The sequence below is a fragment of the Neomonachus schauinslandi genome, chromosome 5, assembly GCF_002201575.2.
Source record: "Neomonachus schauinslandi chromosome 5, ASM220157v2, whole genome shotgun sequence".
NCBI classification, from domain to species: domain Eukaryota; kingdom Metazoa; phylum Chordata; class Mammalia; order Carnivora; family Phocidae; genus Neomonachus; species Neomonachus schauinslandi.
The window spans coordinates 114,439,574-114,455,979 of NC_058407.1; the positions used below are offsets into that span (position 1 = coordinate 114,439,574).

The 16,406-nt window shown below is 40.5% G+C and overlaps 1 protein-coding gene across 1 annotated transcript in view; it reads right to left on the reverse strand.

Annotated features, from left to right (window-relative positions):
* Positions 1–12,301, reverse strand: part of GPR158 (G protein-coupled receptor 158) — a 452,410-nt gene extending 440,109 nt beyond the window's left edge. Inside the window, 1 exon segment of the mRNA XM_021687154.1 lies at positions 11,400–12,301. Coding sequence (XP_021542829.1) covers positions 11,400–12,301 — 902 coding nt within the window.
* Between the last annotated feature and the right edge of the window lie 4,105 nt (positions 12,302–16,406).

Sequence of the window (16,406 nt, forward strand, 5' to 3'; positions counted from 1 at the left end):
CTGCCCTTACTCTCCTGCTGTCTGCGTCTGGAAAATGCTTCCCTTACAGGTTTGAACCAGGGAGCAAGAAAAAACACCCAACTTATTTTTGCAAGAAATTTTGGATTTTTTATTTCTACCTCCCTTGCCTCTCAAATTCCAATTTATTCATTCACACTTGAGAATGGAGCAACTAGAAATAGCTATTTTTTGACTGAAATCTCATCAGAGAGACTGGAAAAACTCAAGCTCCTAGAGCTAAGGCAGGCTGTGGCAAGAAGGCCAAGACTAAAAGGAAGAAAGAGAAAAAGGCACCAAAATAAAATAAGAACACTACAATAAAACCATCCAAGGGAAAACAATGAAAATGTATCTACAATTTACAGATTGCCATGGGGTAGAAATTTTTTTTAATTTTATTTATTTGACAGAGAGAGAGAGTATGAGCAGGGGGCAGGGACAGAGGGAGAGGGAGAAGGAGGCTCCCCACTGAGCTGAGCAGGGAGCCCGACACAGGGCTCTATCCCAGGACCCTGAGATCATGACCTGAGCTGAAAGCAGACACTTAACCAACTGAGCCGCCCTGAGGCCCCTGGGGTAGGAACTTTTAAAGTATTTAATACGTTTCTATATTACCACAATATTTTAATGACTTATTGAACACCTGCGTATCTTACTCTCATCTTTTATGTCATTACCCACTTCTCAGTACATTCTAGTAACTCTTTCTATTCTTGAAGCTATCCTATTCTGTTTCTATTCTTGAAGCTCATTCCTGCCTCAAGGCCTTTGTTCTTACTATTTCCTGTTTAGAACATGATTACCTCAACTTATTCCATGGCTATCTCTTTCTTATCCTTCCTTTCTTAATCAAAGATCTTTCCTGACCACCCTATTTAATGCAACCCACCTTACTTCTTAGCTATTCTTTATCTCATTATCTATTCATATCCTTACAGCACTTGCTTCTATCAAGATTTATTATATTTATTTTGCTTGCTGATCATCTATCTCCTCCCACCCCCACAAAAAATATATCTATGAGGACAGGGACTTTTATCTGTCATTTTCACTATTATATCCCCAGCATCTATAGTCCTAGCCAGTCACATGTTACATACTCTATAATGTTTCTTAAAAGAACAGTACATTCCATACATTATCCTAAACTCTTTATATATATGATTGTTTTCTCTTTACAACAATGAGAGGTACTCTACACCCTTTCAAAATGAAGACATAGAGTTAAGTAACTTGCCCAGTGTCACACAGTAAACAAAAGTGGAAGTTCGTGGATTCAAGTGTAGGTTTATAATCCCAAAACCCTTCCTCCTAGCCATACTGCCTCCCTGAAATATGCAAGGCAATTTCAAGAGGCACTGAATGTGGCAAGTCATAAAATGTGGTCCTTGCATTTGAAGGCCATGTAGAACTAGTTGGGGAAATAGGACTTTTACATAAAGAGATAAGCAATAATAACAAGAAGCAGCTACTTTCATGATAGCCCCTATCTTAAAGGTGTGAAAACAAAGAACCTGAAATAAAGAGAGGGAGATATTCCATAATACTCAGTGGCCCACCATTCCAAGGCTTAGTACCTGTGATCTCTCTGCCTTCATAAAAAACCTGCTATTCATTCTATCCCTAACAATAGCATCATTCACAATATTGGATTGCCAAATTTTGGGGGTATCTAAAGCTGAAGGTGCTAAGCATTTACAATTTTTAATTTTTATTCTTAAAATCTTGGGAAATGGATTATATGTGTTACAACTTTATAAAACACTGCTTGCTTTTTCCCAAGTTTGTCCTTAAAGACCAATTGCTTCTGAATTTTAAAGACTTTGTATTTAATATAGACTTCTGAACCTATCCTCAGATTATCTCATTCACATGGTCGGAGGAGGGCCTAGGAACATATTATCAGGCTTTTCAGGTGATCCTGATAGTCAGGTTTGAGATCAGTGAATAATGAATATGAATTAACCTTTATTTGATGACTTGAGGTGTTTTTATTTGTGCCTAAGATTTGTGCAAGTGATGATCACTTCCCTGAGTCTCAATTTCCTCACCTGTAAAAGTAACAATAAATTGGATTATATGATCTCTAAAATCCTTTTGACTTCTAAAATTCTAATTCTTCAAAAAGGAGCTGTCCCAGGACATTGACTAAAACTTGCTTCTTTAAAGAATGCCCCCACCACCCCCACACATGTATTTTCTTTTTAAAATGCATCTTTTATTGAGAAACTTTAAATATAGAACATTTAACCATAGAAATAGTAAAACCATGTTAGTAACAAATTCTGCAAATAGTTTGCCAAGTTTTCTTTTTGAGCCCTGATGACATACAAATGTAAATTAATATTCCATTGATCCATCAAAATTTTCCAGTTTTCATTTGTATCAGGTTCTATATATGAAATGATCTTATATTCCAAACAAGCAAATGAATAAGTAAATAGAAACGTGATCTGACAGACTCATACAAGCATACACATACATATACACATACATACAAAACCCTTGAAATAAATAGCCCCAGAATAACATGTTTATATGCCTTCTCTCTAACCAGCAGCTTTCAACCAAAGGCATTTTTGCCCTCAAGGTGATATTTGGCAATGTTTGTAGACATTTTTGATTATGACAGTGGGCAAGGAGGTTGCTACCGGCATCTAGTAGGAGTCCAGAGGTGCTGCTAAACATCTTAAACAAAACGGCCCCCACAACAAAGGATTATCTGGCCTGAAATGTCAATGAAGCCTAGGATGAGAAACCCTGCTCTATGCAATGGTCTGAGGCATCAAATAAGGGAAAGCCAAACTCTTCACTCAGGCAGCTACCTAGAAAAAAAGAAAAAACACCTCCACAGTTCCATTTAAATCTCTTTAATCAAAAAAATAATAAATAAATAAAAATCTCTTTAACCAAAACTAGTTACATGACTACACCATGAAGGTTTTATTTCCACCCTGAAACCTCTAAGCCCTTTAGAAAAGAAAGATCTATTTTTGGTCTATAAGTGGTCTTTTATTCTCACTGTCTTAGGCATTTTCCTGCAGAATGAGTGAAATGCTTCACCATATGATGCAGGAAAGATTTTGATAATCCTTTCCCCACCTAATCTAAAAATAAAAGTTTCTGCAACTTCTGGCCCAATATTTTGTATATTTCACATTCATTGAAAGAAATGTGGGGGTGTCTGGCTAGCCCAGCTGGTAGAGCTTCCAACTCTTGATCTCAGGGTTGTGAGTTTGAGCCCCACGTTAGGTGTAGAGATTACTTAGAAATAAAATCTTAAGAAAAAAAATAAATGTTCCATGTTTTAGGATAGCTTGTCTTTTTAAACAAAATTATTATGAAGACAAATAGCAATCTAACTTATATGTAGCAGTGATGTCTAGATTTTGTGTTTCCATATATGCATATTTTGCTACATCTTGGTAACTTACAGATGATAATAGAACTTTATAGTTGGAGAGATCTTGGAATTTATTTTCTCATTTCCTAATATAATTAACCAAATATAACATGCCATTAATTAAAAGATATGATATTATATTGTATACCATTAAGAGGAAATGTATGCCAATTGGAAATCACATGCTCTCAATCATAAGACAGATCTCAAGTTAAGAGACATCAAAATGGGGGAAAAGTGCATCTTAGAATTGATAAAATACATTATTCTATACTATATTACCTTTTTCTCTTTCTCAGATAAAAGCCATGTGTCATATTATTCTACGAAGTTTCTTCCATTCTCTGGTTTCTCTTCAGATCACATAAATCTTTCACCTTTTTTTATGAAAGTTCTTCCATAATAATGTAAAAAGGCATATCCATGGGACAAAACACATAAATGGTGAGAAAACTAGGTTAAAGAAATAAAGCAAAATCTTTTGTAATTCTGTTTCCTTTTAAATTATAGGTGCACTGGGTACTTTGCTAATTAGACAGAATTTTTTAAAAATTCTATGTTGTCTTGTTATAGTTTTTAACTTGGGGTAAGTTATAACAGGTATTATAATGAATAAAAATTAACTGGATTTCAATTAATTAGAAGTAATAAATAACCATGTAAAAGAGAGAGAGAGAGACTGCCTTCTTTGACAGGAAAGTAGGTAATTTTTGTTTGGGAAAAATGATCTTGGGGTCAGACTACTTAAGCTGATTCTGTGTTTTCTATAAATTCTACCTATAATGAAGGTGATGAAACTAGATATATCCTGTAATTGCTTTGAGGCACTATAATATCCTTTGATACAAAAAAGAAAGTTCATCATGGCTCCTATACTAAGCTTGGCATTGTAGAAAAGGGTGGGGAGGAACCTGAGAAAGACTTTTAACCGAAGAAGTATCTCATAGAAAAACTTATCCACCTAAATATTTTTATAGGGTTTTTTTTTTTCCCTGAAGGAAAAAGGACTTGTTGGAGAGTATATGCCAGAGAAACTAGAAATTACACATAGGAATGGGTTTTTTTTTACTAAAAGCTGAAAAGGAAGTAAGGCTAAAGACCAGGAGAACAAGCTCCCCCATCCCCACCCCAGTGCATATGACAAAGCTGTGGACAAGAGCTTAATAACACTGTTGGCTGCAAATTCTCCAAGCATAGCCTCAGTACCAGCATGCTGCCTGTTTGTGCATAGTGGCCATCAAACCCAAAGCTATCAAAATCCCAGTGTGCTGTTTTAGTAATTCTGCTAAAATAACCCTGTAAATACCAATCCAGAACCAAAGAGAGAAAATAAACAAGGCCCTAATGCTCAGTACCAACCAAGTGCAACTTAATGTCAACAACATACTTCTTGGCATTGCAATATGTTACAATATAATCATAAAACACAGTGTGGGTTGGAAAAGGGTAGCCATAAAACCCTGAACAGTGGACACCAAACTGCTGCCTTTCTGAAATTGAAAGTAAAATTGTACTTAGAAGTTGAGGCTCTGAAATCAGTCTAATGAGGGCATCAGTGCCCTCTCCAGAGGGCAGGCACATACTCTTGTTATTTATTTAGCAGTCTCAGAAATCCCATTTCTGCTTCCAAATGCATATTCTACAAAATGGGAAATAATGCTGTGCCACTGCTCCCACAATAAATAGCCCTTTTTGAAATTTTAAAATTAGCCAACTACAGAAGTAAATTGAAAGTGGGTTATTGTTAAGAGTAGGTAAGGAGTTTCAAAATGCCGAAACATTGGTTATCTTGAGGGAGGTTACACAGGTATACTGATGCCCCTGATTTAGAAATCTGCAAAATAGCTTTGTGTTGCCTTTGAGTAAAATCAGGGGATCTTTCAAGACCTGGAACATCAGATCCTGCTTATTCTTATTTTGAAATGGCATTCCCCCCTCCAAAAAAAAAAAAGAGAGAGAGAGAGAGAAATGGTGGTCTCATTTCCACTAGCATATATACTTAACTTAGTATACATCAAGAGTATATTCTATGAATAAATGACTATGATAAAAACATACATTGGATATATATGAACGTGATCTGCATTTAAATATATATTAACTGTTTTCAGCATTATAATCAAAAGCTCAAAAGTTAAAGTAATATGTTTAGTTAGGTACATAATCATAGACTTTTAGGGTTATAAGGAGCCCTACCGGTCACCTAAGACCAACTCCCTCAATTTACAGATAAAGAAACTAAGGATTAGAAAGGCAACCACTGCCCATGGTAACACCATGAGTCAAAGATATGGTCCAGCTGGTGCCAACATCTTCTGTCTCCAAAACCCATGTTTCCACCCTGATCCACTGTCATTACAAATCTTCACAATAATTAAGGATGAAACAAAACCATCATATGAATTATAAATTACTATTAATCACATGACTTTAATTGAGCTAAACTAAGAAAGTTTATATCTGAGGTAAGTACTTGGGAAGCCAGAAGCTACAATACAAAATACTTACTGAACTTTCTGTGTGATCCCAATTCTTCAATCAGTCGTTACAGAATCCCAAAGGAGATGTACTTTACTATTCACAGTTTACCGATTAAATAATTGAGACTCAAAAATCTCAGTAGCAGAAGTTCATCTAAAAACTTTTTGATCTATAACCCAGGTAAGCATCTCTGTGCTGTTTCTATAGGTAACCTCTTCACCACTGTCATTACCCACAAGAGAGACCTACAATATGTTTAGCTTGGAGCAAAATGATTATTTCCCTTATACTGTGAAGTGCCCTCTTCTGTTGAAAGCAGAGATCTGTTCCAAAATCACTGTGGAGGTTTATGTGAAGGAGAGAGAGTGAAGTGACCCCTTAGGAGTCAGCAAATCAGTGATATCGATGTTTGTTGCATTAGTTTCTAAAAAGGGGTTTCCACACTATTGTGATCTTTCCTTCATTGCCCTATTGTTTTTTTTGTTGTTTTTGTTTTTTTGTTTTTTTTACCAACACCAGGTCTGGCATTCACATGGTTTCCTCTTCCTCTGCATGTTACTTCCCCAGCAACATCATTTCCACAAGGTACTGCACTTGTGTGGATCAGCCCTGTTTCCAAAGCCTACTTGTTGACAATCTGGATAGACCAATTAAGAATGTGTAGAACAAAGGGCTATAAAGATATTTGGATAGCATCAAGTCCATGCCCATTAATTATGCAGAAGCTGATTTCCAGACAGGTAATACAGCCAGTCAGAGACAAAACTGGGACTTGAGGCAAAGTTCTGTCAAGTCTAATATTCTTCCTACTACACAACATGCTTGATTTTATGATTGGCCTAAAAATTTTAAGCGTATATGACTTATTTGGGCCAAATATATTATTTCAAGTCATTACCATGTTATTTTTTTTAATAACAAGGTGAAAACAAAGTTGGCAATCAAGAGATAGCAGCATAGGGTAGTAGAAAGACAATATAAGCTTCATAGCAGGATAGCTCTAAATTTGATTTGGGCTCCCTAATTCACTAGCTATGTTATGTTGGGCAGGTTGTTTAACCTTTCTGAGGCTGTCACTACCTGAGAGTACAAAGAATTAGAAGCAGTGGTATGTATAAAGCATCTGACATATAGTAGGTGCTCAATATATATGGGTTTCCGCTAATTCTAACCTACCACAAAAGAGCTGTGCCACTCAAGCAAGTTCCTTTAGGTCTTTGGGTCTTGTTTCCTCCATTGCAAATTGAGAAGATGAAAGAAACCAAATGAATTCCTACGTCCCTTTTAGCTCATCAAAAAATAATTAGTTCCCAAAGTTTCCTTTACTTCAATTTAACTTCAACACTTAAGTACCTTATATCCATCCTATGCACTGAACAGTACCAACTACCACCAGGAAGATATCTATGATTTCTGCAGAATGGGATCCAACTCCATATCACTTTAAGTTCCACAAAGAAAAATAACTATGCAAAACCAAGGGACTTAAAGGAAAATTTCTACAAAGACATCACAAACCTAATGTAATAAATATAAACAACTGAGGATATACCTTAAATTATTACTCTCTCTTTTGCTGAGTTGGAAGATGAGAACTAAAATGTTTATGCTATATAACAAATGACCTAAGAGACATTTGGTTAGAGTAATGCCATTTTTTGAAAAAAAAATGAGTAATAAATTTCTCTTCCAATGTGAGTCTTTTTTAAAAGATTGATTTATTTATTATTTGGGGGGGGGGAGCACCAGGAGAGTCAAGTGAACTCCCTGCTAAGCGCAGAGCCCAACACAAGGCTTAATCCCATGACCCTGAGATCATGACCGGAGCAAAAGCAAGAGTGGGGAGGCCCAATGGATTGAGACACCCCCCCCCATGTGAGTCTTAAACTAGGCTTTGAAATTTAAGAAACTTTTATCATTTGGAAACCGAGGGGAATAAAATTCACTCAGAGGTATTTTACAGTCACATTAATATAAGAAAGTGGTTAACCATGTTCTCACATTCCTTTTGAATTTCATGTTTGGGATTTACGTTTTCTAAAAAATAAAAGATAATATAATTTAAATGCTTGAATCTTATAAGCAAGACTTGAGAAAATACTAACTGATCTTAAATGAAAATTTTAACTACAAAGTTTTTCTTCCTTTTCTCTTCCATAAGAAAATTATCAATGGGATTTTCTTTACAGATAAGGCTTTTTGCAAATAACATTGTGGATGTTCAAAATACATTTAAAATCAAATGTAGAGCCCTTTTTTTTCATTTCTTTTTTTTAAAGATTTTATTTATTTATTTGACAGAGAGAGACACGGCGAGAGAGGGAACACGAGCAGGGGGAGTGGGAGAGGGAGAAGCAGGCTTCCCACTGAGCAGGGAGCCCAATGCAGGGCTCGATCCCAGGACCCTGGGATCATGACCTGAGCCGAAGGCAGACGCTTAACGACTGAGCCACCCAGGCGCCACCATATGTGGAGCTGTTAATCACAGTTTCCCAAAAATTCATTAGAGGTTTGTCCTGTACCATGCCTGTACAGTATTATTCACCTATATTATAGAATTTTAGAATGTACATCTTAGATCATAAAACACCACCACCACCACCAACAACAACAACAACTAAAAACCTTTGCCTTATATGAGTAGGAAGAGACAGGAAAGACCCATTTAAATATTATCTCAAATGTGTGAAATAAACAATAGTATTTTTTAATTCAACAGCTGTGTTCTATGAGCTGATTCTTTTTTTGTCCTAAAATGTGATAAAGAGTAAACTCTGTTCCCCAGCATGCACTGTATGCAAAGCTTAAGAGAGCCACAGAAATATGATTTAGGTCTATATGTATCAAGCATAGTGTGAACCAGAGATAGAAGGCCTAGATCCTGCTTTTGTCATTACTATAAAATTGATTTGTGATTTGGACAGGTCACTTCATCTTTTTAGTTCTGTCTCTTTACCTATGAAACAACAGGAGGAACCATCTGATCTCTAAGATTTCTTCCAGTTCCTATAATTAACATCTGTGCAAATCCTCAGTACAGCATTTGAGGGGCACGAGACATGGGGCAAATCACTCACAGGAGGGCACTTACTCTGCTCTCCATACATACTGCGAGGACGAACCAGCTTTTCAGAGAGCCAAATACTAAATGGCCTGGCTTCATGCCTTGGCTAAAGAACACCATTGATGACTATGAAAGCACTTAAAGGAACTCAGCCAGAGGAAACAAACCACTTTCTGAATGTAGCCCAAAAAGTAGGTAGGGGGCGTTTAAGCCCTCACAACCTCAGACCCTTTGTGTCCTTGGCCTTTCATCCTGGCTGGCAGAAGGCACTGAGTTTATTTAGGTGACTCATGCTTTCTTAGATTTTCTTAAGATAAATTATTCTGAAAATGAATGGTTCTCCTCCTTGATCCCGCATCTGACCCTTAAAAATACATATATTTTTATGCAGCAGCTATACTACTATATGCAGCATTCTTAGGACACCTTCATAAAATAGAGTTCAGCATAGTGGTTAAAAGTATGCAATGGGCTCAAATCCTGGCTCTACTACTTACCTGTTGTGGGATCTCAGGAAAAAAGCTTAACCTCTCCCTGCTTCAGGTTCCTTTTCTGTAAAATAGGGAAACTAATAAAACCTAACTTATAGAGTTGTGACAATTAAGTAAGATAATGCATGCAAAGCAGTTACCACAGAATCTGACAGAAAGTAAATGTTATAGATACGTAGATAGATGACAGATAGATACACAGACAGACAGATAACAGATGACAGATTAATCCTGGGAACTGGGTCTCCCTAAAAACACTTATCCGAAGGCCGCAAACAATTTGCTGGCAGTGAATGGCATCTGCTGATCTTTCCGCTTCTCAGCAAACAATATGGCAAAGACTCAAAGCTCGGCTCAGCTCTTACTAATAGGATCCTGCAGAAATCAGGAGGAAATGAGATTATCCTGAAAGCAGGGAAGAGTTACCCTGGTTTAAGACAAGGTCTTTAAAAGAGCTAGAAACACATGCAGACATGTGCACATGCACACACACACACATTTAATACCGTCATACAGAATCAGAGAAAGTGGGTTTTTTGTTTTGCTTTTTTGTATATGCCTTCTCACGTGTTGCTGGCATTAAAAGCTACAAAATTTTATAGCTAGATGGCTCCCTGGAGACCATCTAGTTCAACTCCCTCACTTGGTAGATAAGTAGCTGAGGCCCAGAGAGGTTAAGCAACTTACTGGGGGACATCCAGCTGTAAATGACAGTGCCAAGACAAGCTTTCTGATTTCCCCTTTTGCCCACCCAGTACTCAGCCTGGTATCTTTCACCAGCTCGGCACACTGTCCTTTTTGTGCCAAACAGAGCATTAAGGTGCACACACACACCCTCAGGTTTCTCACTTTTGTCTAAGTTCCCAAAAAGTACAGAAGCAACCTCAACCACCAAGACCTTCTTGCCAGAGCCTCCCATCATGGAAACTGAGGAGGATCCCGGTCAATCTGTGGCCCTCTCCCAGGCTGTCTTTGGAGTTTCTACTCTTCCCTTTGCGTTCCTTCCTCACATCCATTCTAAAGTGCTATTTCTTAGACATTCCTCACCAAAAAGGTCAGGCATTTCCCAGGACAGAAGTTGCCCCAGCTAATTTGCAAATTCTTCATCTCCCCACAAATGCTATACTTTTAGACAAGAAATACAGAAGAACTGTGATTAAATTTCCAACAAGCTCCCCGAGTGAATTCAGTCAGAACTAATGCCGTCCTTCCTAAGATAACTCAATCAGGTTCATTTATAAAGTGTGTGAGTAGGTGAAGGACTGGAGAACCCTCAGGTATGCCTGACACAGAGAACAGGAGGAAGAGGGGAAGGAAAGGAGACTGGGGGGAAGAGGGAGATGGGAAGGAGGAGGAGCACACTGACCAAACTGCAAAGTCTGGATCCTGGAAACAGCTATACTGCTGAGACTGACTCACTGATGAGGGGATAGAACTGCAGAGGGGATGTACTGTGTTAATCATACCCCCTCTGGTGACTAACAGCAGACTGGTGCCCCGAACTACACACATAGAAAGCAGGCAGAGGGTATCCCTAAGTGGCAGAAACGAGGAACTCTGTCTTCTTCTTGCTCCCTTTTCTCTCATCCAGTGCTGGCCACTCCATGCCTGGCGGGCACACCCAAGCTCTCCAGCTTCCCTCGAATCACCCCCAGACTGGGAACTCCCCTCCCTGATCTCCTGAGGGTTTAAAAGAAGCGTAGGGCATCAGATATTTCAACTCTGCCAAATGCTCCCCAGTCCCTTGCCCCTTGCAGGGAAGCTGATCTGAGAGAAGCTTTCACTGAGCTGACAAAGGTAGGGCGCTTCTTGTCCCTAAGTACAGGCGCCGGCGAAAGGTGTCCCTCAGCCTGGGTCTCTGCTTTGAGGGTGGGAGGCATTAAGTGTCACAGCCAAGTGTTCCTTCCCGGAGGTGAAACCAGAAGGAAGGCTTTGCTTTAGCCTTTTTTCCACTCCCTACCTGAATTCCGGGACCAGGTTAGGCTGCAACCCGTAGAAAGCAGCGGACAGAGTGACCAGCCACCCAGGCTTGTAACTCCCGTTCTCGCACTCCAGATAAGGCGGAGACCACTTGACGTGGCTCTTGTCCCCGCCAAGCCCGTCCCTGCGCCGCCAGCTATGGCCCAGGCTCCGGGGCCCCTGATTGGAGCCGCGGCGGTGTAAGTGGGTCCTCCACTTGCGCCGTAGGCCGTGGAACCACTCGGTCTCCAGCGTGGCGTTGGCCAGGTGGTGTGCCGAGGAGGACAGGTCCTGGAGCAGGATGCGGCTCTCTTCGCGGGTGGCCTGGAGGAAAACCTGCGGGGCCGGCGCGGACAGCGACTCGGTGCTGAAGGTGATGGCTGCCCGGGAAATGCTGGGCTCGCCCTCCAGGAGACTCCGCACCAGTGCCTGGTACCACTCCAGGTCGTCCTGCAAGTTCTGCTCCCTCGACTTATTGCTCTGCAGCATCATGTTGAGGAAGTTAGTGGCGTGTGTCAGCGTGTCCAGCGCCCCGTGCAAGGAGGGATGGGAGCTGGCTAGGGCTGACGACTTCCCCGGCAGGCCCGCCAACTCGTAGCGGCCGGAGCAGTTGGCTCGCTTCAGCTGGTGGGAGTCCCCGGTGTAGAGGTAAGAGGCCACGTCCATGGGCACCTCCTCGGCGAGTTTCTGCGCCAAGATGGTGCCGTCGGTGGAGCGGCTCCAGGGAGCCGAGGGGTCCGAGGCAGAGGCTTGAGCCGGCTGCTGGGCGTGCTGCTTCAGCCTCAGGGTTCTCTCTCGAGGGGAATCCAGCCGTCCCGGAGGGTCGCGGCTGGTGCTAACAGTTCCCAATCCCAGATGAGCGAGCAGGAGGCAGAAGAGTAAGGGATAAGCCATGGCTCCCATCTGCTTCGCAGAGACGAAAGGAGGTAACGGGAGACACTTTTTAAAAATTTGGTCGTCAGTTTATCAACAGTAAGACTTTCACTAGGAGTCGGCTCCCTTCTCCAGACGGCACCCAGTCGAAAAGGACTTTAAAATAAGAGTGTTTCGGAATCGGTCCGGCTGGTTAAGCTACCGTCACAGGAAATCAAATCACCTGTGGCAACGCCGGCTGCACCCGTTCCATAATGGGTCGGCTCGGGATTACGCACCTCACAGCCTTCAGCCGAACAGGTCACATCCCCTCTCGCTCCCGGCGGCTATAGTTAGCCTGCTTACGTCTTTCTGCTCAGCAGCTTCCACCGTCGCTCTCATTGAGGTGTGTTCAAGAGCTGCTGCTGCTGCTGCCGCCGCGGCCGCCAAAGACGCGGCTCCATCATCTCACCCGTGGCAGGTCGTTCCCGCCTCCCGGCACTGGCTCCTCCTCGTTCGCTTCGCCCGGAGGCGCGGAGTGCGCGCACACAGATCCGCACCGCGAGCGCAGGACTGAGTCCAGGAGAGCGAAGATTTCTTTTAAGACGTTTGTCTCTCTGGAGTTTATAGGACCAGGCAACTGGTTAATTGGAGCCCTCAGGTCTGGCCACAAGCCACACTCCTGTCTCCCCCTGCTCTGGAGGAAAGCCGGTTTAAAGAGGCAGCTTGGCCGCAACCAAACCCTTGAGGGGCGGCCCCAAGCCGTCTTGTTCTCTGTTTGGTCGGCTCCTCTGTCAATCAGCCGACTGCCATTTGTTGGGCTGGGGCGGGAGCTGTCCAGTGCTGAACCCGAGGCGGCACTGAGGAGGCGCAGGAGGAGGCGGTGGCTCGGGATGCAGCACCGCGGAGTTCTTTCACCCACTCGCGTTCCCTGACGACTCGGAAACCTGAGGGGGTGGGGGAGGGGTGGGCGGGAGTGAAGGGAGAAGCAGCGCGTTTGTGGCTCAGAGAGAAGGAAACTTGGACGTACTGAAGAGGAGGGTGTTGGCGTCTTGCATGCTTAGTTAAATCAGCCTTTTCTTTTGCCTGGAAAAGAGGGAGAAAGGAGTTTTCATTTCTGACTTAAATCGAAGGGGAGGGACGTAGGATGGAGACGTGTCCTCCCGAGCATCTGCTCATTTGGGGCAAATCATCAAATCCTCCTCCTTATTGTAGGTTAAAGAAATGATTAAAACCAACTTGCCGAGGTCTTAGTTATGAGGGAGTAATGGAGACATCTACCGGCTGAGCTTCAAGAAAAAAAAATGTTATATTTAAGGAACCTCTGCCTGAAAGGGGGCCAGGTTGGGAGGGAACCTGTGAAAGTGTATGGAAGTGAATATGTGAAGGGAGAGACATGTACTAAGGGTAGGACTCAGATGTGAGAGAATGAGAATGAGTGAGTCTGTGCTGAGTGAGGAGGGAAGTCATTCTGACTGGGAGTTTCTAGAATTAATGGGTGTAAGAACTAAGATATCCAGTTACCTATAGGTTGGGATATCCCAGCAGAAGAAAGAAGAGATACAGAATAATATGTATAATAATAATAAGCTGAGTAATATTCCAAGTCCCCCCCCCCCATTATTGGGAAATCCTTTAACAGAGTCTAATTGTTTTACTTGAAATTTTAAGGAGGTCTTCTGATATTCTGAAAATACTAATTACTACTGGATATGTAGTGTTTTATGCATCTCCACTTTCCATAGGCACCTTTGTTTTCAAATTCCCCAAGAAAGATACAAAGAATCCCAAATTCATTTCAGTTCCCAACCAACAAAAATGTCACTGGTGGCATTTTGAGATAGCACTGCTTAGATTTACTTAATCATTTCATTCCATTCTCCCTGTTGAGAAAATACCTGAGCACTGAAATGTAAGTTCCAAAGAGGAAATGGTTGTTTGTATTGGTCACTTTAGTATCTTGAGCACCTAGAACAAACAGAACTGCCTGGTACATAGTAGGTTCTCACTAAATATTTGCTAAATTAATGAATGAACCAGAAGATCGTGATGATTAAGCTAATTATTTAAAAATTCATATCCTTACCTAAGAAGAAAAGTCTGCCTGATATGCCAGTGGCAAGGGCTTTTGGAATGAAACATAGTAATGAGTTTTCCAAACTACAGCATATGGTCTTCAAGTGAATTTTTATACTTATGCAAAGAATGGTTACTAGATTTATACTTATTTAAAAGTAGATTTAATGTTCATATCCGGCTTTTTGTTTGAATTTTGCTTTGCAGTGTGTACTCCTTTGCTAAATAAATGTCATCCCAGTTTAATGCTCTACTATAGCATATATGGCGGTAATAACAGAAGGAGTTTCCATTTGTTTAATTTATCAGAGTATACAATATGATTTTCAATCTGTATAACCAGCTAAGGACTGAAATGTAATTTCCTCATTAATTGATATTCTTAGAAAACATACACAATTTATTAACAGTTCTTTAAAATTGTCCAGTATGGCATTTAAAAAAAGAGGATATAATTTTATTAGTAGGTCCCTCTATAAGTAATTAAATGAGCATAATTAAAAGATTTGGGTTCTTGTACCAACATTCTTCTAAACAAGATTTATGATCACTGGCAAGACATTTAAAGTTTCTGTGTCTTAGGACACAAATTTTATCTGGCCTTTATGACTTAACACTGAAGGAGTACTGAATGGTACCTAAGCCACTCTCCAGAGGTGCCAGACCTCCCCTAGCTAACATCTATCAAGAAAAGAGCACACTATGAGAGGCTTTTGCAATTTTAGCATTTCCTTCAGTGGTTCACCTTCAGTCTATACTGCCAATAACTGAGGTAGACTAGTTGGGTCTAGAACAGCACTGCCCAAAATAGAAATATAATGTGAGCCACAAATGTGATTCATATATATAATCTTAAATGTTCCAGTAGCACATTTAAAAAGTAAAAGAAAAAGTAAAATTAATTTTAATAATATATTTTAATTAGCCCAATATGTCCAAAATAATATTTCAATAAGTAAATAATATAACAATCATTAGTGAGGTATTTTACATTTTTATACTAAATATTCAAAATCCAGTGTATATTTTACACCCACAACACATGGCATTTCACACTAGTCACATTTCCAGTGCTCAATAACCACTTGCGACCAGGGGTGCCTGGGTGGCTCAGTCAGTTAAGCGACTGCCTTCAGCTCAGGTCATGATCCTGGAGTCCCGGGATCGGGTCCCATGTCAGGCTCCCTGCTCAGCAGGGAGTCTGCTTCTCCCTCTGACCTTCCCCCTCTCATGTGCTCTCTCTCTCTCTCTCTCTCTCTCTCATTCTCGCTCTCTCAAATAAATAAATAAAATCTTAAAAAAAAAAATAACCACTTGCGACCAGAGGCTACCACAGAATACGAGCTCAAGAAGATAGTACATTGTGGTCTTGAATGTTCTAGAAAGCCTAGGTACACACAAGATAAGGTACCATGGTCCAAATGCTTTAGGAGGCCTGGTCCATTTAATAGGTTTGAAATCAAGGTAACTGAGTAGTAGACAACCCTTTGTCAATGTCAGTGTCCATCAATGAAGGAAATAATCCAAAAGAGATTTTTATAAGAGACAAAGATTTAACACATATTCATACATCTCTAAACAAATTACAAAATTCCACACCAACTCACAAAGACATCATTCACTCAACATGTGTTGATTGAGCTTCTACTATTTATTAGTCATTAGGCTTGCTATTGTCTGCACAATAGACACATGGACCTTACAATCAAGTGTGTAGAGAGAGGGATAATAAAAAAACAAACAAACTAAGAAATTACATATAGTGGTAAGTGCCATGAAGAAATAAACACTGTAAAGTGATAAAACCTGCAGGGTATGGGGGCAGGGACCTTCTTATATAAAGAAATAAAGAAAAGAAAGACTTCTATGAAAAGGTAACAAATGAGCTGAGACTTCAAGAATGAGGAGCAGTTAGCTAGGTGGTAGATCGTAGTGAACTAGCTAAAGGTAAAATGGAAAGAAACTTACCTCAGTTAGAGGGAGTAATATATGAGTACACTAAGACTACAAATATTCCATTTTTGACAGGAAAGAGGGCTGGAATAAAATAACTTCAATAACCTGAAGTTCCTATGTAATA